The sequence below is a fragment of the Cynoglossus semilaevis genome, chromosome Z (genome assembly GCF_000523025.1).
Source record: "Cynoglossus semilaevis isolate Cse_v1.0 chromosome Z, Cse_v1.0, whole genome shotgun sequence".
Taxonomy (NCBI): Eukaryota; Metazoa; Chordata; class Actinopteri; order Pleuronectiformes; family Cynoglossidae; genus Cynoglossus; species Cynoglossus semilaevis.
The window spans coordinates 13,163,763-13,191,446 of NC_024328.1; the positions used below are offsets into that span (position 1 = coordinate 13,163,763).

At 39.2% G+C, this 27,684-nt stretch overlaps 1 protein-coding gene across 1 annotated transcript in view; it reads left to right on the forward strand.

Moving 5' to 3' along the window:
* The window catches only part of LOC103397953 (transmembrane protein 132D), a 118,509-nt gene that overhangs the window by 6,119 nt on the left and 84,706 nt on the right, over positions 1-27,684 (forward strand). The window contains exon 3 of the mRNA XM_025053314.1: positions 27,356-27,496. Within this exon, the coding sequence (XP_024909082.1) occupies positions 27,356-27,496 (141 nt within the window). The remainder of the gene's footprint in view (positions 1-27,355; positions 27,497-27,684) is intronic.

Sequence of the window (27,684 nt, forward strand, 5' to 3'; positions counted from 1 at the left end):
ATCTATCTATCCATCCATCATCCATCCATCCATCTATCCATCCATCATCTATTTATCTATCTATCCATCCATCCATCCATCATCCATCTATCCATCCATCATCTATTTATCTATCTATCCATCCATCCATCCATCCCTCCATCCATTCCTCCATCCATCCATCCGTCATATATTTTTTTATTATTATAAATATTCTCATTTGTGGTACTATTCATAATCATCTCAGCCAGTATTATTAAAGACCAGTAATACCAACAAAACCACTGCAGTTAAGTGAGTGCCCACACTTTGCCCAGGTTGAACAATTTTTTTGCCACAGATAATTTTCACACGGTGATGTTGACAAATGAAAGGTCACAGTGATGGAGTATCTCTCCCATTGAAAATCCGTCATCTCAAACAGTCTGTTGTCATTGTTGGATTGGTTAATTACAGTGACGGTTTCGGTGCCTTTGTGTGTATTTGTGTTTGGGATTTTCTCTAACTCAGTGGTGTCAAACTCATTTTCACCGGGGGCCACGTCAGCCATACAGTTCCTCTTGAAGGGCTGGTTGTAAATGTATAGATCAGGGGTTCCCAATCCCTGGTATGCGGACCATTACCAGCCCATAGGTCATGTCATTGCACCTTAATGTTTTTCATTCAGTATTGTCTATGTCTGTCAGCGCACGGGAAGGCGAGGAACGTAATTTCGATACCTGTGTATGTTCTGTACATGTGAAGGTATTGACAATAAAGCTGACCTTGACCTTGACCTTGACCTTCATATCGGGCTGCAGTGGGACACAGTGAAAATATATACTTAATTTTTACTCATTTACAGACTAATATGTTTCGGCAATTGATTATTATTTATTCAAGCTACAAATATTGTTCATTACTGTGTAATCATTTTTTTTTTGTTTAATTTCATAGGTTAAGAAACTCTGCTGCATCGACTTTACTAAATGCATTTTTGGCTCCTGCGGGCCACACGAAACAGCTTGGTGGGCCACATTTGGCCCCCGGGCCTTGATTTTTCTAACTGAAAAAAACTGATAAAAACAGCAATTATCAACAGCAAACAAGAGCAGGTTGTCTCTCCTTATCAAATATTATGTGTGGCTTCTGCCACTAGAGGTGTTTGGTTTGAAGGTTTAAGGACTTCCCAGCATGCCTTTATTACTCAAAGCTCCATCATTGATTTTAACTCATCTGCCCTTCAGTCAGCAAGACGCCAGAATGGATTGTTTTTGTAACTGTGTGGCTTTGAGACTTCACTGTAGCCTTAAGTAAACAAACGGTCAGTGACTGTTGGCGTAGTTCAGTGTTTTGTTTTTGCATCTCAAATGCATATTCTGCGTATGTGTGTACGTCACACACTCCTCATCGTACCGACTTTCAAGGTAATGGGGTGGTGGAGCATCATCCTGGTCATTCATTACTTTTGTCTTGGTGAGTGGGCGCCCACCTCTGACTCTCACAAATGCTTTTCATGCACCTTCAAAAGCAGCAAAAGATCAGAATCAGAATGATCTTTTTCAGACTGTCATGTCTGCCGTTTCTAATAAAGGCTGATATTAATGCTGTCAATCTGACGGGAAAAAAAAGAAAGAAAAAAACGTTGGATCAGACTTTAGGCTTCTAACTTGGAAGAGGTGTTTAAAACCAGCACTAAATGTTTTACACTTCATTTATAATCAACGAAACAATTGAAAATTAAAATTTAGCAACGACACAATCTGAAAACGTCTCAGAATAGATTCAACTATTTCAGTATTTTTCGTAAGAATTAAAAATGAAAGAAGTATTTCTTCATTTTCTAGTGGAGAATTTGGCAACGCAATGGAGATGCGGTTAGCACGCTTGCCTTACAACTGTTACTATGGATATGTGATTGGCGATACCAAACTTTTTGATTTGATCTGATACCGATTACTTTTTTTGCATTACTATTTTCTGATCCAATAAAACACATGACAAATACTGGAAATTTAACAACTTTAATATGTATTTTTCTAACAATAGTCCCAACAATTGATATTACTATACAAGTCAATAATAGCAATCAATATATTGCTATTATATAAGCAATATATCAATATAATAGAACCAATATATCAATAATATATAACCAATATATCAATAATATATAACCAATATATCATTATATTGATATTATAGAACCAATATATTCCTATTTAGAACCGATATGTCAATGTATCGATATTGTAGAACCGAGATGTGAATACCATAGAATCGATGTATTGATATATCAATATTCTAGATCAGTATATCAATATATCAATACCACACAATCGATACTCACATTGCTACTATGGAATCAAATCTACATCACTATTTTTGGGAAATTTACTTGTAAAAAAAAAAACCACACTTCAGCTCCTCCTCTCCTTCCCTTCTCTCACCACAGCGTCATTCAGTGGTTCTGCATGTTTATTCCTCTAATCCTGTCTGCACTGTCATGTTGTCAGCAACGGCTCCTCACACTCCACCATTTTTCAGACCTCTCACTTTGCCTGTTCCTGCCTCCCGCTCTTTTTTTTTTCTTTTTTTTTTTTCCCCATCCTGTTTCCTTTGTCTTGCTCTTTTTTCCATCTCAAATCAGTCATGAATATTCACCGGGCGCAGATTTGCATTACTGGCTCCTCAAAGAGGCTGAATACACAAGTGTGACAGCCATCAACCTCGGGATAACGTCGGCGTTTGTGTTTCGGAGGGCTGCGTTTGTAAGAGGGTGAGGAGAGGGCGGGGGATAGAAATAGTCAGGGGGAGATATGGAGGAGTGAAAGGGAAAATGAAGGGTGAGGAGAGAGAGAGAGAGAGAGAGAGAGAGAGAGAGAGAGAGAATATTTGGAGCAGAGTTATTGTGGATGTTATAATGACTGTTTTAGATCCTTAATGTGTTTGGGTTCATGGATGTGACACTGATCCTGTTTGTTCTCACAGCCCTGGACGTTCACACATGTTCATGATGCCGTCTTTTCCAGATAAATGTTCTTGTCATTCCTCTTGTTTCCTCTTGAGTCCCGATGTGTTTTTGTTTGTTTTATTCCTCCACGTGCAGATGATAATTCAAGTATGTAGAAGCTTCTGCCTGGTTGTTCTGTTTTGATTTACCTTCAAAGCCCCCGGTGGTTCAGAGAGGCTCATTTAGAACCTGAGCCTCTGTCACTCTGCTACACCCTCCCTCCCTCCTTCCCTCCCTCCGCCTGACAATACTCCACCACCCTGTTGTCGTAGTACAATCAACCAATAATAGAAATGTGTGTTTTTTTCTCTTGGATGCGTTGGTGGAATGCCTGCCTTTGTTAGAAGATCACTGGTTTGCCTGTTTGATTCCTGGTCAGCCTTTCTGTACGTATCTCCCAGTAATCCAGTTTCCATCCTCCACCGAAAGAATTACATAACCGGGGATTATGTTGATTGGAAACTCTAAAGGTGTGAATGGGAGTGTGAATGTAAGTGTGAACGGTTGTTGTCTTTATACTGTATGTGGCCCTTCAGTAGAACTGTCCAGGGTTCTGACCAGTGGTCCGTAACCCTTTTTGGGCCTGTGACCCCATTCTGACATCACAAATTTCTGCCGACCACAGAGACTTTGACATGCACCTGTAGATCTGTTCACTCATTAAGGCATAAAACAGAAATATTTTGAATGAAAAAAATCTTTGTGGTATTTGTCGAATATTGCTGTTAAATACATTTGTACTATATTGATCCCATATTTGGGAAACTGTTAGCAGCAGTTTTGTTGTTAACAGGCTGACCCTAGCAAGTGCCAAGCATGCGGTTCTTCTGGGAATCGAACACAGGACCCTCTGCTTTCTGCTTCCGAGGCAGGCGGGCTAACCTCTACACTATGGAAAAAGCAAATCACCCAAATCAGGGACGTCAAATATTAATTTTTTGCCAATAACCATTACGCTGATGTTGTCCAAGCGTTTAATTTAGGATTCTATCATATTTGTCAAAACGCAGGTATTAGTTTTTCATGATCTGAGAAAAACCCTGAAAACTAGTCTTACAGATATACCGATATTTTCCAAAAACGTATTTTTCCGATTCCGATTTCAACTGATACCGATGTAAGCCTGGCAATATTTATTTGTTTATCGATAGAAACCACTGTATTGCTGCAATGCTGCCATCTAGTGACTTTCACCTTAATATACAGCCGTTTATCCGCAAAACTATTTTTAGAAGGCACATCATTTGGGAAAACCCAGGCTTTGCGCATCGGGTTTTATTTATCATTACCGGATGAAAAGTAGCTAACGATCCTTACAGATATTACATAATTATGCTAATATCGGCCGGCTGATATTATTGGACATCCCTAATAATTATGCAAATATCGGGCAGATATTATTGGACATCCCTAATTAGGGTTTGATTTCTTACAAAGCCAATTCATTTGATTAATTACTTAATCATGTTTTTGCTCTAAATTAAATGTAAACAAATATAAAAAAGACATTTGTTGACAATGGACCCGCTATCTTCACAGTGATCCATAAAATGTGAACTTGTTTCTCAAAAACATTTGGGATTACACTAGAGACCTCATTTACTGGGGGGAAAAAAAAAAAGAAACGTTGAGTGTCGACAATTGTCTTTCTATTTGTACTCAACAAGTGAGACTGTGTTCCTTCACCAGCCTTTCAGTCACAGTGCAGCTATTGAAGAACTGCCCTCTTTAACCACTGAGCCGGGGAGCATCAGCAGAACTCTGCAGCGGTGTTTACGGAAGAATCAGCCTCTGGGAACTCACCGTCTTTGCCTTTGTTGTTGTCACTTGTGCTTCTAGAGTGTCTCAAGAGAGATGCCGGGAAACAGTGAGTGACAACATTTCAAATTCAAATCACCCTCACAGCTGCGCAATGTGGGAACGCTCGCTCTTTTGGACCAATAAAAACCCACAGATCGAGTAGAGTTTAGCAAATACTTAAAGAACAAAAAAATCCTCCATCGACTCTTACAGGCGTCACACTGGAGGCAACAGGTTTTTTATTTTCCTTTTCCTTTTTTTTCCCTCTCCGTTTGCCTCCTGCAATGTGACAGGCCTGGCCCGAGGCAATCTCTTTGTGGCTTTTCCGTCTGATTAATCCAATTTTGTCAGAGTAAAAATCTCATAATTGTCCCAAGAAAATCCCTTTAGCTGACGGTTTTGTTCACTTAGCTCCAAGTCGGGGAGATTGAATGCCGGTGGTCAGCGGACAAGGATGCTGTGACCTCACAAAGAACACAAAATTTTGTAACTGTTTTTAATTGATTAGTTAAATAATCTGCCAACGGAGATATATACAACATCCAGATACAGTAGGTGTCGCCATTTTGCTACTTGACTCCAGGCGTGCGGTGTTGCGTGACGGATCGCCGTTGCCCTGCGACATGTAATCTATTAGTGTCCTGCAATGTTGTGATCTGGAAAATTAGGCCTTACTCTATCTTTGAGCTTGTTCTTGAATTACGGTGCATTAGAGCGTCACCTACGTCCCTGAAACTTTAATGAGGAGGTTAATTATTAATGGAGGAGCTGAAGAACACCGGAAAGTCTTTTGGATTTCACCGTGTCCAGGTTGTTACCGACGCCTGATGTCTCCGTGGGACTGTGTCTGTCAAGGGTATAAGAATATCTGAGAAACAAGCAGTGAGACCCCTCTTCAAGGTCAAAGATCACATCCAGCTGTCTTCACAACCTCCCCTTTACTTTTTCTTCAGCTCTTTATTCGTACGAATCTAATGTGACTTCACGCCCCCGATCGTTGTCATAATTTTTATTGCTCATTAAGGACAGTGTTGCGTTGTTGTGTATAGGAATGAAAAGCTCATTAGGAACAGATGCCTGTTGTTGCTGAGTGAGGGACTGAGAACAAGCCTGTATCTGTGAGTGACCACTAGGCTGCGTGTTTGCTCATTTATCAATGCTAATTTGTCTGGCTAAGTAAGAGAGTAGATTAACTTAACAAATTAGCAGACATATTCAAGCGGTATTTGCTTTGACTACAGCCAGTATTTATATATACTGTACAAATATGTTTCATATATATGCATATATACGTTATATACATCTTTGTATATATATGTGTATAAATATATTTTGTTACATATATATATATATATATTTATATATATTTTATATTTGGACCTCTTGGGAACACTTTCACCCCCCCTCCTCCCCCACTAAGTTATTATGTGTGAGAAACGCTGGCACAAAAATGAACTCCATAATTGGTACTGCCCCCAGTGGATGTATTTTTAACAACCATGCTATATTTGAGGCACACGTAAGAGGATGTGGACAATGAAATTTAAAAGCGAAAAAACAAAACAAAAAAAAATTAACATACAGTAGGAGGAGCTGTTGTACCCTACCAGTTGAAGAACGTTCCAGATTTCTTACGTTTGACATTTACAGTGGTCATTGACACCATCCATCCATTTTTGTCCACTTATCCTTTACTGGGTCGCGGTGGCAGCAGTCTCCACGACCCCTACTCAAAACGCACTGCACCTTACCAACCCCTTGTGAACATTCCTGCGGGTGGTGAGTCCACTAGAAGGTGTCAAAATAAATCATATTTTAGACTTTATCCTGTTTGTATTTGAGTAAATTTGTGAATTTATAAATAAAGTAAATTTTTAGTTCTTTTGCTGCGGCCCGGTACCAAATGACCTATGGACCGTTATCGAACCAGAGACTGCGGGTTGAGGACCCCCTAACTCCATCCATCCATCCATCCATCCATTTTCATCCGCTTATCTGGGGTCACGGGGGCAGCAGTCTCTATGACCTCCACCCAAATCACACTGCACCGTACCAACCCCCCCTAAACCTTCCTGCGGGTGATGAGTCCACTAGAAGGCGCCAACCGCCCTAACCTTGGTTCGATCTTGCCCAGGAGGTGAACCCTGGGGTTCCACACCAATGACAGAGACACTGCCTCTGGATCAAAGCGCCACCATTCACACCATATAAACATTTTTGTTGTACGTTCTAGACACTTCATACACTACATTAATGTATGACCAATTGTACTTTGTTTCGTCAGTGACACACTGAAAACGGTTCCAGGGGGATTTCTAACAGTCGTTGGTTCTGCAGCCTACAGGGTTGAACAAAGAGCACACAGATTTTTTTTCCTTCAGTCCTTCCTCTGTCTTCTCTGTCTCCGTCGCCTTCCTCCTCCTCTCCACTGCGCTAATCTTAGCAGGTCTTAACAGTAATTGTTCCGACATACTTTCACTCGCATATGCACACAAACACATGTATACATAAATACACACTGCCTCCCTTTTCCGCGGGTCTTTCTGAGTCTTTCAGCGTGACGTGATGTGGATTGATCTCTCTTTTGTTCTTCGCCTCTAAAGGTGGTCTTTGTGTTTTTATATCTCAGCCACAGGAAGAATTGCTCTCACACTGAGAGTACATGTTCGAGTGTGTGTTTCTGTAAAGATGCAATTGGACAATATATTTAGAACAGAGAACAATGCTCATGCCCATGGGTTTGTTAACATATGAAAACACAGTTTTCTTATACGCCTTATTTTTATACTATACTGTTTTTTTTCTCTCTCACACCACAGTGTTTAAAAGGATGGAAAACAAAGTTATTTCTCAATTTTGATTTGTTTGCTGTAGTCTGGTGAGAGTGAGGGTAAAACTGGATGCACCTTCAGCAATGGAACGGCAAGTCAGAGATTAAAAATTACAAATATGTGGGCTTTAATTTGTGTCTACGCGTCGTTATTAAAATAAATAAAAAATTCAAAATTTCAATTTTCCTTTTCTGGATGCCTTAATTTGTTCTTGTTGATACAAGTAAGTGTTTACAACTGATTTCTGATGAAGACCAAATGAAGGTGACCTTGTTAATATTTGTGTCTTCAGGAGATATAGTTGTGAAATAGTTGTAAAAACATCATCCTGTGTTTGACTTGAACTTTGACCTAACACTGGTCTAAGGACTGTGTAAACTTTTTTTTTTTAAGCAGGAGCGAAGCCAAATTAATGACAAAGAAGACGTTAATATGCAAATGGAGTAAAAACAAATAAAAAGAGATTTATGTTTTTTATTTTCTCCTGCCAGACTCATCTGTTACTGGCAGTTCTCTTTTTTCCCCCCTTTTCCTACTTTTACTGTTTATTCTCTTTTCTCATAACTCCCAGTGTCCCTCGTCTACCTCACGTCCCCGTTTCCCATCTATGTTTCCTAATTAGCATTTAGCATTTGTGTTGTACATTCAGTCTATTAATTAAAGTATCGGTCCTGTGATGTGGTGCCAAATATCTCGGTGGAGGGAATTCTCCTCATCTGCCTGTAAACGTGGTCCAGAACCGTCTTTATCTGGAGGACGTCAACAGACTCATGTCTTAAAACCTCAGAATAAGGATTTAATTTTTCTGTAAAACATTCCACTGGACCCGTCAGATTTGATGAGATTTCCAGATGAACTGGCTAGAAAAATGCAAAGTCAGCACTAAAGGTACAACCGGTGTTTTTTCCGAGCACTATCCGATGAGTATAATATATAAATGGAGCAGAGAGAGCATCCAATTCTGAACTTGATTTTCTCGCATTATGAATTTAAAGAAAGAGTTTCCATTCTCCAAAATCAACGACCCACGATTGATTACACCGGCCTGGCTGCTACATCGAAATATTTTAACTTGTTGGCTAAATGCTGGAGAAAACAGTCAAACCATATTATCAATTATGTACAATATAAACATTTGTATGTTAGTAGGAACGTACTGTAGCTGGATGTTTCTAGTCTCCCAAAACCAAAGACGGGTTAAGACTGGGTTTAGTCTAGTCAGTAATTTATCTATCTATCTATATACATTATATATATATATATATATATGTGTGTGTGTGTATATATATATATATATATATATATATATATATATATATATATATATATTTATATATATTGCATTCAGAGAATTTTTCTTCCAGCCAGTTCACATTACTGGTGAATATTTACAGCCCTCTGATTGGTCAAATCGCACTAGTACACTAGAGCAGGATTTGTGCTGGTAATACAAATTAAACCCCTGTTTGGTGGTTCAGTTAACTCCCGTGGCTCGTGGCTTCATTGACTTCCATGCTGCTAATCTTGTTGTTTCCAATTTCAGAGCAAACAACACCACCGGGAGCTACAAAATTAATAATGAGAAAAGGGATAGAAAAAAAAAAAGCGAACAGTGGGCAGTAAAAGAAAAGTCAGCTTGAAGCCGGAGAATCTGCTGTTTGGCTGATGAAAAGTCACTTGTTTGATTTCGAGCAGCGTGTAGTGTAATTCTGTTTCAACACAATTGAATTGATTCAGGTCAGTGAGAACACATCACAGTGTGGCCCTGCAGTGGTGTCGGTGGAATTACCATGGAGATGAGCAGAGAAAAGGCCAGCAGGAGCCCACGAGGGTTTGGATAAATACAAGGGGAAGTTCAAAAAGTTCTCAGAACCGGGGTGTAATTGTGAAAAAGTTTCTCATTTTAATATTTTAAATCCTCTGTTGGGGGTCTCAGACGACTTTGATGGGGGTTTATTATGTCTTTAACAAGATTGAGGTTTTTATAAATTCTGAGCAAACATCCAACTTTCAAACAAACTCAATTATTAACCTGTTAAAATGGTTGAAGCTTTTCTTAACCTTTTGCTTGACCTTTGAAAGGAGCTTGATATTAGTTCTTAGATAAGACAAAGATGAAGGTTGAAACCTGGTGATAAAGACATCCACCAAAACTAAAATAATTTCTTGTTTTAAAAATGAGTGCAAACGTGTGCTGACTTTGATAAAGGATATGAATCGACATAGCTTGACTTTTAGCACTTATATATAGACCGGGCATGGGCAAACTAAGGCCCAGGGGCCGGGTGCGGCCCGTTCAGCTTTTTAATCCGGCCCGCCAAACCTTTCCAAATTATATAATTTATTTATATTATCATTATACTTCTGCCTTTTTCTTGCAATACCCATGTTTCCCCAATAGATGGCGTAGAAAATGATAAAAGCATTTTAGAATTTTTGCTTTTATTTATAAGTCATTCGTGTTCGTGTGTCTTAATTCACATGAACATGCTCCTAACATGTTCGGTTTTAGGACAATAAAAAAAAATTTAATAAAAAAAATATAAAAATTATATAATAAAATATGTATATAAATATAATAAATATATTTATATAATAAATAATATAAAAAATCTGCAGTAGCGCCCCACTCTTTAGGAACCTAGTGTTTTGTTTACAGATGATTATTTCCACGACTTTTCACTCTTCCCTCGTCGTTACGCAACTTATAGAGTTATGTTAGCGTTTTTATGTCAGCGGGTGTAGCGTCTACTATTCACCTGTGAGAGACATCCATTAGTCATGACCACAAACACACTGAAGTTATTTTACATATATCCCCACCCCGATTACCACAAACTGCAGAGGCTAAGTTTCCAGGATTTCAATGAGGGTTAAAGAATCTGACATCATGTGCTGTTCCACACCTGCTGAGTCTGGACGTGTTTGTTCCCAGCGTTAAAGAATGAGTGGAAACCAAACAAAATCATGAGAGATAAAAATGAAAAAAAAAACATTCTAAAAACAGAAAACAGAAAACATAATGGGTTCATGACGGGTGTTGAACGTCATGACTCACATTAGCGAGTGACGCAGCCCTCCGGTCTATTCAGCAGAAGGCATTATGTTATTATTGAAAGATGTGTTTAACCCTTGTGTAGTGTTCAAGTCTGTGGGACCCGTTTTCACTTTTTAATAAAAGAAAAATGATATAATTATTTAATTTTTCAAACTGAGACTCACTGGCTTTGGCTCATTGTCTGTGAAGAACATATATCAGAATACATATTCAATGACCACACACCATACACCCCCCCTACACATTCTTATTACATATAAGATGTCCGGGTCAACTGGACCAGGGGCTAATAGAAATATTAACCATATATATTGTTTATACTGTTTGTAATTGTGATAAGATAAACATCTGTTCAGTATTTTAACATAAAAGTGTTGATTGTGAGGCATCAAAAGCCACAAAATGCAACGGGTCCATCAGACCCACAAACACTGGCTGAGTAACAACAATATGAACATTACACAAGGGTTAAACCAACCTGTCTTTGAAAAGTATAACAAATCCCTCTGAGAACAAGTCTTAGTCAATTATCTCTTAATTATGAGGAATATTTCTGTTATACAAAATAACTTTTTATTCTCAGAAATAAACTTAGCCATGTCTCTGTGAAAAAAAAAAAAAAAAAATTCTTCCATGGTGTCATTTTAAAGCCTTTATAATGTACTTCAAGCTCAGATTCTCTTCTTTTTCTCCAAACCTGCGGAACTGCAGAACCGCCTTAATGCTTTACATCGTCAGTCTTCTATGGTAATGAAGAACGATTTCAAAGGCTCCACTTCACTTTGTCTGTCTGTAGAACTGTTAAGAGGAGACGCCACAGAGTTTAATGCAGGACTGAGAATTCTCTGCTGCAGGTTCTGGTGTTTAGAAGTTCAGTTTGATGTACACGACATTTCATCATCGTGTGGTCGTGTTGGGCGCTGACAGGACAAAAGACTCCCCTGAAAATGATCTGACGAAATGTTGACAAGGTCATGAGTGAGATCAGATGCAAGTCAATCCATACAGAATATCAAGACACGCTGCAGATTAGCGATCGGATTAACGCAATGATTGACAGGAATTCAGTGAAAAGACCGAGGGACACTTTGGCAGTGTTGTTCTGTCCACTGACGCTTCCAGCTTCATTAACGGTGTCGGTCATGATTGTGATGATTGCGGTGTCCAACCTAATCTGATGGAGAACTTTGACGTATTCTGTTATGTGAGTGACCTTGAGAATGAAATGTCACATGACCCTTTTGACCGAGGAAATATCGGGTTTGCATCTGATCTCGAACCACAGTGGGGAAATTCGCAATGTGAGTCTTTGCAACTCGCACAGGCTGCAACGGGTGGTGCCATTAGTTGAGGTTCCTTTGGGGCCTTGGAGCTTCTTCGTGGAGGCCCGATAACAGTTTGGACTTTTGCCTCGAGTGTGAACGTAGCCATTAATCTGCAGATGTACGAGTCCTTCTACCAGTTGATTCGCTAATCCCCTCTGTCCCAACCTAGTCACTGACATGGCCAACTATTGTGTGAGTGACCTTGAGAATGAAATCTCACGTGACCCTTTTGACCGAGGTCACTTTGAAACATCGGGTATATATCTGATGTCGGGAAATCTGAGTCTTTGAAACCCGCACAGGCTGCCATGGATGGCGCTATTGGTTAAGGTCACTCGGGGTCTCTAACCCAGGTGGCGTTTTGGACTTTTGTTTTGAGTTTAAACGTAGCCATTGATTCTGGAGATTTTACGAGTCATTCCACCAGTCGACTCTCTAATCCACCGCTTCCCAACCTAGCCGTCACTGACATGGCCAGATATTCTGTGAGTCAGCCAATCGGTCTTCCTGCCCACTTCTCCGGCCGACCATCCAGATATCACTAAGAGTCACATACAGAGAAAATCTCGTGGCAATTCTTCCAACCTGATATTTTTGTATCTGTGCCGAGACATCCATTAGACACAGCAGCTATAAAGGACTACAGAGCTTTTGAGACGGAGCCCTGTTTCTGGCTGAGTGTGGGAGTCACATACAGAGTCTTGAGAGGAGTTACATAAAAAAACTTCAGTCAGATTGTCTAATGGGAGACGGAAAAAGACCGAGGTAGCAGCTACAGAAGGGAGGAAGCAGAGAGTGTGATAGGAACATGGGGCCAGGTAGTGCGAGGAGGATCAGAGAGGAGAGTAGGTGTCGATCAGAATTAAGCAAAAGAAGACTGAGGTGAAATGGGAATAAAGAAATGCAATAGATAAAACACAAGGGAGGACACGCTGAGAGGAGATGGTGGGATAATGGAACTGTCAGTGTGTTCATCTGTCACTAATGTTACACACAGTACACAGTACTATAACGCAAGAGCAAAACAAAACTAAAGTGGGAAAAAAAAACTTTATTAATGACCAAAAATAACTAGAAGTACTATTTGTGTACATGTCCTCCACATCAGTCCAAACAAAACTACAGTGTTGTTTCCAGTCCAGAAAGACTGTTTTAGGTAACATAACTCTGGTATCTGTAGCAGAACAGTTGTAGCTAACATTAGCGCTGGTGTCTGTACCGGAACTGTTGTAGCTAACATTAGTTCTGGTGTCTGCACCAAGACTGTTGTAGCTAATATTAGCTCTGTTGTCTTTATCAAATTTGTTTTTGCTAACATTAGCCCTGGTGTTTGTATCAAAGCTGTTGTTGCTAACATTAGCACTGGTGTCTCTATCAAAGCTGTTGTTGCTAACAGCTCTGGTGTCTTCTCACGGTAAATGACTTGACTATCCAACGAACCGTGTAATTTGGTCGCCTTCACAAATGCATGCTGGGTATTGGTAGATGGCATTTTAAGCTCTATGTGAACAAATGTTTATTCGCACACTCAATACGCACGTGCAAATAACGCGCGTATTCAGTGTGTATTTGACCAACAACAGGATTGATGGTTGATAAAGAAAACGGTAAAGAAACGCCCACATTTTCGCACAAGGTTATCTTTGCATTAAAGCTTTGCATGTAGGACGATGATGATGGTTTTAGTCCCAGGGATGGTGAAGTTTTTAGGCAGAGGTGTAGAACGACTGGGACTCAGTTGTTAATCAGAGTCAAACTGTGACATCACGTTTCCGCTCTGATTATGTCATGAAAAGAACTCTTTCATATTTCAACAATGTCGTTCTTAAAGCCTGCTGTAATTTCTGGGGTCTTTTTTGTTTGTTTGTTTTTTGCTCTTTATCAAATGCTGACAGTGTTTCTTTGACTCGCATAGATGTTTCTTCAACTTTGCACAGACAACACAGAATTGCTGAGCTCAGCCACAGAAGCCTTTTCTCACACTTATTTACTTGCAAAGACTCCCACTGGGGAGCTGCTCAGTGCAACATTAGTCCTTTTGCTGCTGCTGCAGCTGGCAGCCCTGGTGTCTCGGCATCAGCAACAGTTGATGATGTTCGAGAGAGAGAAGACTTGTTTAGCTCTCTGTTCAGACTTCCTCCCCCATGAAGAAGAAGAAGCACTCAGAAGAAGCCGACAGAGAACTGGATATATAGAAATATTTCGACGTCAACTCGTCAACCATCGGTTTTGTCTTCTTTTTGATCTACAACTGTTTGGTATTGGACACAGCTAATGTAAAAAAAAAAAAAAAAATACAGGACTGTGGGAGACGGCTAATCTTCTTGAAACCAGCTTTATTTTACGCATGTGGAGACTAATTATGCTCAGAATAAACACAGTCGTAATTGCGGTTGTAAAACGTGTGCAGCAGCAGATGAATTTTAATGGTTTGTTGTTTTACAATAAAGCCGTAAAGAGTTCAGAGGTCACAGTTCTATTATTCAACATTTTTACTCATCGGATTCTTTATATTAAAACCATGAAGTATTTAATGAAGATCGACGGCTAATGTTTTTGCTTCTGCTGTTATTCCTTCTCCAAAGCCGTTTTTATTTTCAAGAGATCGTACTTAAATTGTGGACGTCTTCATTCAACCACACGTTGTAGCCTCAGACGCTGCATCTCTGACCCAGCGAGAGTCCGGTTTTAGCCTTTCAGCTGCAGTAATCTAAAATTTGGACATGAACACTTTTGAAATTCACAAAGTTGCCAACAATTGATTTCAGATATAGAGATGAAACGTTCCTTCCTTCCCAGAGCCCAGCCTCTCCATTTTAACCTTTAAAACTTTGTTCCATTACCTGTCCCTTAACTTTATTTGGGTCAAGCGCAACGTCGTGCATACAAACGGTACCGACGGGTAAAAGGTAATTCTGTATCACTAATGGAGTTCTTTATTTTGAAAGAATCTTACTATACTCATCATTTTTTTTTATCAAAGTCAAACAAATCTGTCCAGATCTTTAGACTAATTTTTTTTTCAAATGTTGTATCTCGCCTTAACTTTTAATGACTTCACTTAAAATGAAAAAAACTTGAAAATGATTTAAAAAAAAAAAAAAAACCCAGACATCTAACTTGCAGGGAGTAGTTCAAAGGTCCAAACTTGTTATGCAGTGCCCCCTAATGACTCCTCCTGTAGCAACAATTCATTTAAAACACATTCATTCTGAAAAAAAAACAAAAAAAAAACATTTTTTTCATTTTCCCGATAGAGGGACAAGCCAACAAAATATAGAAATATCTGCGTCCCCTGAGGGGGTTGCAACCCACCACTTTGCCAACGACAAAATATATTACGATATTGATCCTTAAGAAATAAGTTAAGGAACCCCAGGGACTGAGTGAATACTGACTGGTATGAGTCAGTCACGTGACCAACCGGATTTGGCCGGCCGTTGACCAGTGTTCAACACCAGTCATACCTGGTACTGACCCATGGTCTGCTTCTATAAACATCTGTGGAGTTTTTTTTTTTTTCGACAGCTGCCTAATTTACTGCGATGCCATGTTAGCAACAAGCCCATTGGTTAGCTTCCCTCCAAGTTTCATAGCAGGCCCTCTGATAAATGAGGCACTTCCTTTTGTTTTTGCTGTTGCCTTCAGGGGTCGCTGCAGTTGTTCTTCTGCCTCCTTCTCTTTTACTTCCTCTGATGTTACAACACCCGTCTTTATGTCCTCCTTTATTACGTCCGTAAATCTTCTTCGGGGTCTTACTCTTTACTCCACCCGGCTGGCAGTTCCTTCTACTGCATCCTTTTTCAAATATATTAACTATCTCCTCTCAGCAAATGCCCAAACTCTATAAAAACTTTCAAAAATGTTTACACTTACCCACACATTTGTCCCTCTGAACTCTGTCTCATGGTGATCTTAAATCTCAGGTCCTTGAACGCAACTGTTTTTCAAAACTGTCTTCTGTATAAATTTCCCTGGAATTTAGAGCGATAGATAGATCTTCATTGATCCCTCAGGAGTTCACTTCGGGAAATTTAGGATGTGGCTTCCTTTCCAGAATAGTATTTTGAAAAAAAAAAAAAAAAAAAACCCAGGACACTTAAAAATAAATATTTGCTCCTGTCACAACTCATATCCAGAATTAGGTCGTGATGGTTGTAATATTTTTTTTTTTTAAAGTGGGTCAATACATGAAAAGAAAAAGTTAGCGTAACATTGTTTTAGAGGACAGTGATTTACATTTTGCATCCCTGAAGCCTTGTTTGGTCAACACTGTTCACACCCATAACCTAGCATTCTGAACTTTAACTGCTCATACACATCATGGCTCCGTGATTGTGTCCAGACAATTAGATGAGGAACCACGTAGCACAACGTCCTCAGCTAGGACCTCCAGCCAGAGTGGGATCCCAAATTGAACGTCATGTTCTACTGACCTACATCCAGCCGCTAACATTCTAACAATGTTTTAATCACATCGCTTAAAGAAGTGCTATGTTTGTCCTCTGAGGTTCTGCTTTTCTAACCAAGTGGGTTTTTTTTCCCATTATTGCATAAATAGTCCAGGATATAAAAATGAAAAACAGAGGGTGGAGGCGGAACGGGGGTGGTGGTGGTAACACATGTATTTACGATGTATCTTAAATATATCTGACTAATGAGGGTTTTTTTTTTACCATAATAATGTTATTTTTGTCACTAGCATAGTAGTCATGATGTCCTGGTTTGGCTTTTAAGTTTTAGACAAGAATCTCTCTCTTTCCGCTTTGATAAATAGCTAACATAGCAAGTGTTAGCGGTAAAATAAAGGCTACCGGACCGTCTTAGTTTTTTGAACATTTTGGTAAGTTTGGAAAGTGGATCTTTAGTCTTGGAGAGGAAGACAACCTGAGTAGTTGACCATTACAGAGATACTGGTAGAATGACTAGTAGGATTAGCAAAGTAAGCTAACTTCTCTTTAGGACCATTACGGCTCACATTTCAGTGGGTAAAGTCAATCAATGCTGAACATGCTGTGTTTTTTATATCTTTTATATATATATATATATATATTTAAATACATTTCCTATTTTTATTTTTATGCAATGTTTACTAAAAACGGTTGACTCTCAAAGCCCGCGCAAGATTTCCAATGTGCCTGGTCTGTTGGTTTATGCACAAATTTCAAATAAAAAACCTTGAACCTTGAACCTTGAACCTTGAAATGCTCACTAACCAAGGACATCAACTCCTCTTCATGCATTATCTTGACTATACCGAGGTTTCTTTGTCACTCGAGTGGTTTATTATGATGCTAATGCTAACGCCCGGGCAGGGTTAAACTAAAAGTAGCATAAACAGCTTTATGGGCAAAACAGGCATAAAAAAGACATAATAATAATAATGGAAAACGATAAATATAATATAATATATAACAATGTAATTAGCTACCTGCATACTTAACAACACAGTACATAATAAAGTAACGTAAGGCAAACATTGTTTTGTTTTGTTTTTTTGTTTTTTTTTTAACTAAACTAAAAGTCATGCCTTCCTGAGCGTGACAACAAGCTAATGTTGTTGTTGGAGTGTTTGACTCCGTGGAGACGACTTTAATGTGTTTTTTCTGTTTCACCAGTTCTGGTAGGAATTGGAACAATAAATGGCGTTGAATAGTTATCGTTTTAAGCAAGTTCTGCTGCTGTTGCTCTTTTTAAATTTTCCATCAGAGTGATGAGGGATGAAGGAATCTGGTAGCTAACTGGGATCGATGCCTGGAGGACTAGCTTAAAGCTACTACAGCAGCCAACAATTAACCACTGTTGTCTCTGCTGTTTTCGTTTACTAAGGAATGTGTCATTCTAATCCCTTGTGTGGTGGGAAGTGGAGTGGGTGGTTTTATTGCTTGTGTGATGATATTTTTTTTTTTTATGTAACTGTTCCAGTATCCAAACGTCAAGCTGTGAAGATTACATTTCACCATTGTCCTCTCTCTAGAAAGGTTCTGGTTATAGCAGTGTAACAGTAAGTGTTGCCTTGGCGCATTAGAACAAAAAAAAAAACCTTGTTTAACAAACCGTCGTTTGTAGGCCACGTGTATCAAATCACAAATCACGTGTTACTGGAGCCACAGCGACTTTGACTTTGACTAAATTCATTACAGTTATCCATCCATCCATTTTCATCCGCTTATCCGTTACCGGGTCGCGGGGCAACAGTCGCCACCCAAATCACACTGCACCGTACCAACCCCCCAAACCTTCCTGCGGGTGGTGAGTCCACTGGAAGGTATTAACCGCCCTAACCGGGATTCGAACCTGCCCAGGAGGTGAACCCTGGGGTTCCACACCAATGACAGAGACATTGCCTCTGGGCCAAAGCGCCACTCATTACAGTTATTACAAATACAAAGAATTGATGCCACTGTTATGGACTTCAATGTCATTGATGTTCATGAAGACACTTATTGCACCAATAAAAAAATGTTTACTGCTCGATGTTTTTTCTTGTAATTAATAATTAATTGATTCATTAATTTATTAAGATACTTAAATGGTCTTCGTAAATGGAAATTTACCTCTAAACCGCGTGTCAAACTCAAGGCCCGCAGACCAAATGCAGCCCGTCAGGACATTTTCTGTGGCCCAGGAGGGGTGAGATGATGGTCAGATGATCCACCATGGCATTGTTTCCCAAATATTGGGTCAGGACCCTCAGGTGGGTCGCAAGAGATTTTTTTGGGGGGGGTCATCTCGCATCATTTCCCATCGTTTCCCAGGAGTTTATGAATAATGTCTATTGACTTGCATTGTGAAAGTTTGTGACTTTTAAAATATGGGTCCCCAGAAAAAAAAAAAAAAATTGGGAACCACTGCACTACGGTGACCTCAGAAGGAAACAGCCAAACAAGACAAGTTAGAAGAAGTACAGTACACATACAGACCAGATATACACGCCATTAAAAATGTCCCCGTGTTGAACCCTCAAACCATCCCTGGCGCTCAGTGAACACTTTCAGGAGCAGGAAGTTGGTGCTTGCTCAACACTTCACATCCGGCCAAGGTGGGACTCGAGCCTGCAGAGGTCTGATAACAAGCCAGAACCCTTTTCTTAGAAGCTGTTTTTAGTCAGATCTTCAGTAGTCCAGGGACGGACAGCCACAGGCTCCGTGACAAACACAGAATGAAAAACAGTCGGTTTCTGATGGTACCCTGATCTGTAGTCACCGCGGCAGAAACCCAACCTGGGATTTGGGGACTAGGTAGAACAGAACCCGGGGCCTGGTGGTGGCAGGTGGAAGTCTTAGCACTGTATAATGCTTCTTCAAGTCAACCGGCCACATGTCAAAGGTCAGCATCATTATGACCTTTGGTGCAGGTTTGAAGGATCTTTGTCAACGTGATATTATTGAAAACGACCACTAGTTCTGGTCGACCAGCATCGTCATTAGTACCCTGCAGGGCAGCTCCCGTATTGGCCGTCGCTGTAGGGCGCGTGGCACTTTGGCCTCTGTACAGCAGCGGTGTAAAGCAAAGGTCTGCAACAGAAGGCAACCGATGGCATTTTCATCACTCATGCATAATTAACTCCAAAATCCAGGCCAACATATGAGCGCGCACGCACGGAAACGTCGTTCGCTCGATGTAAGGGCGTTTTCCTGTTTATCTCATTTACCGCTCGCCAAGTCACACACACAGAGACGAGCAGATGTTCTCACAGATATATGAGGAAACGTCCACCCAGGTTTTTTTTTTTTTTTTTTTTTTTTTTTTTTTGGTTTTTTTTTTTTTTTATCATTTTGCACCGACCTCCCATCACTGGTGAGCCAGCTGCTGTAAAGAGTCAGCAGGACTGCCTGTGGAGACAGACAGAGATCACAGTGGAGGGCGGCTGTAGTACAATCACCAGGAGACCACCGACGTGTGAAATGAATGGAAATATTTGGTTCCATAGTGTAGCGGTTAGCACAGCTGCCTCGGACGCAGAGAGCAGAGAGTCCTGGGTAAGATTCCCAGAGGAACCACATGCTGCTGGGGGCAGCCTGTTAACAGCATATCTGCTGATAACACAACAATTTCCCAAATATGGGATCAATATAGAAGAATTTTTTATTTTTTTCATTCAACATTTGTAATCTGTTTTTTTTTTACACTTGTCCTATAAACCAAACTCCAGCTTAGACGACAGTATGATGGGTATGTTTAGTTCTTCGTTTGCTCATAGAGTCATTCTGACGCACTGATAAAGAACATTTGAACCTACATATACATATATATATATATATATATATATATATATATATATATATATATATACCCAGGGCTGACTAACTATATTTTCTGGAGGACCAGATGCAAATAAAGTGAAATAAAATTCACACTTTTGTCACAAACGGTGGCGATTACTGACCCGACTTGCGGGCCAGACTGTACTGCACAGTGGGCCAGATTCGGCTCACGGGCCACCAGTTGACGATCTCCTGGGTGAGATAATGGTTTATTTTGGAAACCATTAGCTAAGCTACAGTGGTCTCTGTCTCAGTAGACGTTGGGAATTCGGCGAGAATTTCTTGACGTTTGATATTAAAGAATAGCAAATTCTATCTGTCGCCATATGACCCATAAGTCCATACTGCTCAGATGGTTAGGGTCACTCTCCATCAAGTCACCCTCTAAATCAATCAATGCTAACGCTAGAATGCTAAGGCGTCTTTTCTTTGTTAAGGCTGATGATTCCTTCTTTGAGGTCTTATTTAAAAAGAAGAATTTTCTCCTATTCGTCCATCAGTTGTTGCTGCTCAGATGTTTATAATTCATAGGAAACAGAGGCGAAACACAAGCGATTACAATTAAATTAGACATTAAACGTCAACGTGAGAGTGGGCAGAGAATCAAACCCAGAAAGTGGGGGGATAAAAAGAAAACAACAAGTAGATGAAGTAAAAGAGCTGGAGTTGGAAGGACTTAACAGATGTTCACACACAGATACGTCTGACCTCCTGCTCCAACATCCCCTCTCTGAATCTTCAACAACTCATCTCGACTCTCCATCTGTCTTTCCCTGTCGAAACTAGAATCCCACCTGTTCTTAAATTGTTTTTTTCCCAGTCCGTCCATCACTTTACCTTTAAGTAAAAAAAAAAGTGTTTAAATGCGGATAAAACTATTTTTTTAACCTTTTTGGAATCAACAATAAATAATTTGTCAAGCTGCTCTCTAGCAGAAACAAATTGTTTTGATCTTTTGGTTTTTGTTAAGACTGAAAAAAAATACGTTTACTTCGTCGACAGCTTAGCCCTTGTTAAAGAAGTTTTTAACGTTACGGTGAAAATAACAGATTGGTTTTTCCGACAGCCTCTCCTGAACCTGTTAAAGGTTAAGCAGGTGGTTCTGTAAAGTGTTTTTGAACATCTGTTTCTGCTTCAGAAGACCTGCTGCTGTTTGACTTTACGTTGACATCGTTCAAACAACGTGTAACAGCAAGTAATTAGTATGGCTGGGACTTTAATTTCAAATAATGCATCATGAAAAAAGAAACAAAACTTGAATTGTTTAATAGTTGGTACACCTTCACTTTTATTCACCTTTACTGCCTGACCAATAGGTGGCAGTAAAGTAATTAGAGTTTATTTGCAAGGGAAATACAGAATGCATTAAGTAGAGTCCGTGATATAAGAGGAAACGATTTGAAAAACAATTGCCCGTGTTACTGTGGCTTTGAGCATGATTCTGAGCAAACAGAGACTTAAGCTGCGAACCTGGACACCAGAGCTAACATTAGCTAATGTGGGCTCAGGTGTCTGTACCAGGGCTGTTTTAGCTAATGTTAGCTAATGTTAGCTCAGGTGTCTGTACCAGGGCTGTTTTAGCTAATGTTAGCTAATGTTAGCTCAGGTGTCTGGACCAGGAATGTTGTAGCTAACATTAGCTAATGTTAGCTACAACAGTCCTTGGTATAGATACCAGAGCTAGGATTAGCTAATATTAGCTAAAACTGTCCTGGTAGAGACACCAGAGCTAATATTAGCTAATGTTAGCTACAACAGTCCTTGGTATAGATCCCAGAGTTAAGATTAGCTACAGCAGTCCTTCTTTGTGGTGCGTCATTACTGGTAAATAAATACCAGTATAATATATGGTACATGGTATATGGTATATGGTGTTTGGTATGTATATACAGTACATACTTTTGTATACATGTGTATAGATGTAAGACTCAGTGATCTCCTTGCATTTTCCGTCATCAAACTTTGACGAAGTGTCATGAAGAAGAAGCAGGCTGAACGATTGATGGGCAGAAGTAAGATTCATTTTTATTTTAACCTGAAATCTATTGAGGCTTATTATGTTTTGTGAAGTCATGTGATAAAAATACAAATTAACTTGCCTAGACAGTTTTTCCTCAGAACAATTATAACATAGCATGCTTTGCACTGGGGTAAAAAATAGCATAAAAGCAGCCGAGAGTGTGAGGAAACCTTAGAATCCACCCTGGTCTGTTTTATCTCCCCCTTTAGGAATGATTGATTCTTTGGTTCATTCTGGGTGCAGAATAAACATGTTCATATGGACTTCTGCTGTGCCTCTGACTGATCACGTGTCATGTAAAGGAAAGAAGAAATGCTGCAGCAGCAACTTTGGACAAACAATGTGTCTTCTCTCAAAATTTTCTTTGAGCCGCATCTGCTGCTGAACATGCAGCGGTATTTCTGACACCGCAGCAGATGGCTCCAGGTGTGCTCTTTTGTTCGGCTGTTTAGCTGATGATTTTATTTAAACTTCATCCACAGCTTAAGTTTCAGTGCTGAGAACAAAGCTGACGGTGAACCTTTAAAGGGAACCCTTTAAAGGATTTCAGCAGTGGATTTGATTGGAAGTAGTTTATAGAGAAGAGAGGAAGTTAGAATGTTAAAAAAACCTGACGCTGGAACAATGTTGAATCATCCTTGGAGTCCATGAAGGCACCACATACTATTTGAATATATGAAAATATATATACATATACTGTTTAGATATATGTATATATTTATAGTATATGTATATATATATGTATATCTGTAAACATATATGTATATACATACATATGAATATATGTGTATATATATGAATATGTGTGTATATATATATATGTTTACAGATATACATATATACTCTACATATATTTGAGTATATATATTTTTATTCAAGAATCTTTGTATCTGTGAATCCTTGAATATATATGTACACATATTTGTGTATATATTTATATATGTATTTATACATATATCTATATATGTACAATATTCATATAGATATTCATCATCATTCATGTATTTATGTATCCATATATATATAAATATATACAGAGGGACATTCCATTTTTTTCCAATTGTCCACAAATATATCCCATATAGTCCAGTGCACAAATGGTTTTCTTTCTTCTATTGTTTTTTAAAACATATATTTAAACCACTTTAGGGTGTATGGGGAATTAATTGGACTTTTGAAATTTTTTCTCTGGTGCAGGACAATCTGTTATCTTTATTTTTCTCTTTCTCTTCATCATTGTCTTCTTTCCAAGGTCAGGAGTTATTATTGTTGTTTTTCACATCCAAGATTTAGCAAATAAAAATCTAAACACTTACAATTTTAAAGTGCTGAACTTCAAAGTCATGGTATGAACGAATGGAATTGTCACCTACATATAGTGTGTGTGTGTTCTCGCAGTAACAGATGTGGTCTGAGGTTAATTCACTCCCACCTGTTAGAGTCAGACATGTTTTTTGAATGTTTCCAATTATAATCCACTCACACAATAATAATGAAACAAACTTAAAACCAAATAAACCCCTGTGACGGAGCCCAAACTGCTGAACGACCACTGCTTAAGTGAGGTAAACAAATTGGACTACAAGCAGATATTATCACAGTGACCAGACCGCAGTGTGCATTTCAAGCGTAGAATTGTGATTTAATAAAGCCAAGGGAAACGTATTTATGGTGTCGCTTTTTGGGCTCGATGCCCAATTGCTTTTTCACTGGCACTACACTACGCCTCATTTTTTATTTATTTATTTTTTCAATTGGAAAACTAGTGTTGAGGTGCCTATAAACAAAGTGCTGGTGGGGGAGGAGGGAGGGNNNGGGAGGGTCAATTGTAATGTCAGTCTACTTTATAATGGCCAGCTGGAGACAACTGTGAGTATTTTTAGGATGGATTAGGCAGCTCTGTAGCAAGCGGATGTTGGTTAATTTTCTTGTTTGTGTGAATTGGTGCTTGATGGAAGGACTACATGTACAAAGTACTGCATTGGTGCTGGTGTAAAAGTAAAGTAATTCAGGGTATAACCCCAACTCGCCAACAAAAAAACAAAAACAAACAAAAAAAACAACCAACGACAAGGGAAACCTGCTGGCTAAAATATTGGGACACAATACAAAAAAAATTGAAAATAATAATATTTAAAAAAAATAATTATTACTAAAAAGGAAGCTACGCATTGTGAATCTGGGAGGAGCCTGTGATGTGGTGAAAAAAGGTGTATTAAACCATGCAGGAGTGGCAGAGAAGTAGATGAGGGTGGTGTAAGACGAGTTATTATTACTATTAATAATTATTAAATGAGGTTCAGGCAAAGTTGAATGGATGGAAGATAGTGTCAATAGTGTCTCATATATATATATATATACGAAGTCTGAAGCTGCAGAGGTTAACTTTCTTTGTACATGTATCATATTGTCGTCCATGTGTAAACGTTAAACACCTGGATATCAACTATTCCATCTTGTCACTTTGAAGGCTAGCTTTTAGCCATCAAAGACAATATCCCAATTCCAAAATGTTGGGATGGCTGTCAAGGTTGCCTGGAGGTCACATGTTTTTTTTTTATTCAAGTTTTTTTGTTTTTTATAGTTATCGTTGAAACCAAAAAGACGTTGAAGTTGAATTAGCGCCGTCCAATAAACCTTAAATGTTCATGTTCATATACATGTTATCGTCTTTGACGTAAATACCTGCCATTCTGTGTAGTTGTCAAGTAAAAACCCAACATGTGAGTATTTGCAGTCAGAATGGAGAGAACAGTGGTGCGCTGTCTGTACTGTCTGTGGCACCTGCTAATTTGGGACAGAGTCAACTTTACTTCCTGTGATGCTTGTTTGCTGCCAAAGTCTTTGACAAGTCCACCTAAAAATAATTCTTGGTTGGGTGTAGAGAGTTTTATTTCCACCGTGTGTCAGTCATTTCATATATTCTATATTCTGTTGTTGTTGTTGTTGTTGTTGTTGTTGTTTTTGTTTTGTTTCTCTTCTCTGTTTCTTGTACTTCTGGTTTCTGCCACCTGGGCACGATAAGTTTTCTTTGAAGCGGATTATCTTAACGTTCCTGTTGGTTTAGAACGAGGAAGTACAGAAGAGAAAAGGAGGACTTATCTGAGTGGGTTTAGGAAACAGAAAGGGAAAGAATGATGACAGATGCTAATGAGAACAAACAGAGCAGTTTAACAGTTAGCTCTGAAGCTTCTACTATACAAACGTTCCAGGTTTAAATAGTACAACACTGACGTGGGCAGTCGCATCCCAGCAGTGAGCGATGCAGTTGCTAATGTGCTAACACATTGTTTCCCAAAGACTGGGTCGTGACCCTCAGGTGGGTCGCAAGAGTGTCTATTGTCTATTGACTTGGGTCGCGAAGGTTTGTGACTTTTAAAATATGGCTCCACAGAAAAAAGTTTGGGAAACATTTTCCCATAAGGCAGCATTAGCCGGTTGACGTGCACAGCCACCAGGGAAATGCAGCATTTATATAGCAGAAAAATATTTCTGGGAATTTCCTGAATGTATTTCTATACTAAATATTTGAATGGTATATGTTCATATATTAAACAAACAAATAAAATAAAATATTGTCTTCTTACCTGTCTCCTTAGCGCTGCCCTTCGGAGGAAGGTTTTTTTTTTTTTTTTTTCAAGCTCTGTCTGTGAAATCAAGTCAAACTCCATAAACATAAAAACCTAATTACGAATGAGTCCATTTGTGTTTAAAGAAAAAAATTCCATCCACTCCATGCAGTTAAGAAAACCCTGAAAAAAAGTTAAGGAACATAAAAAAGTAGGTTTGTAGGTTTTCAAAAGTGGGTCATGTCTTACTGCCAAACAGCATAATTATAAAACACAGGTGTGTGTGTGTGTGTCCGTAAACACTAATAGACACATGGGCTGAGAACATACAGTACCAGGGGATGGAGAGAACATATAACAGTGTTTTGGCCAAACATGAAGCGTAGCTGAAGTTGGCAACAAAGTCCACACTGAATATAAACTTTATATTTATACATGTATGTAAATATAAAATAATAAGTGCACTAATGAATTTCAATCAAAAGGATCTACGATGAATGAGAGGGAGGAAAGAGGTGGGGGAGTGGGATTGGGAGGGAGGGTTGCCGTGTGTTTGGTTTTTGTTGGAACCAAAGCAAAGGAAAAGAAATGAAACAATAAAAGGTACCGGGGAATAAGGAGAGGGTTTGGAGAGTTGGAGGTAACAAAAAGAATCCTCATCTTCCTCTTCCTCCTCCTACTTCTACTTCTTCCACCATCTCCACCTCACCTCTCTTACTTTATCTCCACCTTCTCATTTCTAAAATGAACCTAAAACGTCATTAAACTTGGTGCGTCCCAGTTGTATGAGCTTTTTGGACCCTGGTCGGGGCTGGCTCCCTACTTTGGTAACATCTGGTCTAACTGAAGGTTAAATGTGTTTTGTATATTTTTTTATTTATTTTTTGAACAGATACAGTGGAAACCAGTCAAGAGTGAAAACTGATTGGTCCGCTTAGTAGAACCAACCAATCAAAGCGCTGCACGTCCTGTAACGACAGTAATAAGAAAACATTTAAAAATGACAAGAAGTGTTAAAGACATATTGAGACGTTCGCAGTATTTTTAGATGATAGGATGTAAAGGCTTTAATTATATATAATAAAAACCTGTCTTCTGGAGATGCTGGGTTTGTTTTTTTCATGATCACATTTCGTGTATGAATTCCACTTCTGTGGTTGAGCCAACCTTAAAGTCATCCTCCGAGCAGCTCTAAAAATATTCACTTTTGTAAGAGATGCTCCTGTCATTTTCATGTCTCATACCATGGGAGGCAGCACAATGCGGCATGAATAAATTTTAAAAGACATTGTATACAAAGAGAGTTTATGCACGTATTGGGGATTAAAGAAAATCAGCTTGAAATCAGGACGGTGAAATCCCAAGCAGAGAAAATTCCATTTTCAGCATATCCCCTCCAACTGTCAACTGATTTTTTTTTTTTTTTTCACTCTTTTCTTTACGATTGCCTGGTTTGATTGTTAGATTAACCCCGCTCTATTTTTCCTCCTGTGTCTCTTCATTCCTCTCTGCAGGGTGTGGTTCCAGTCAGGCATCAACTTCCTGTCTGTGAAACCCAGCAACCTCGTTGCGTGGGAGATCAAACAGGAAATGGCACCGCGAAGCAGTTCGTTGGCGGTGATGTGTCAGAGGAAGGCCTCCTCCACAGCAGAAAGGTACAACTGAAGCTCAAATATCTTCTTTTTTTTTTTTTTCTTTCTTTTTTCAGCCCTCTCTGACTGCTTCCTCTTACATCTGGCAGCAAGTCTCCTCGTGTCTGTTGTACAAAGATTGTGGGTGAACCTTAAAATGTCTGAAAAGCTCTTTGATTCCTCAGCTTCATGGCTTTAAACTGTTGATGGGC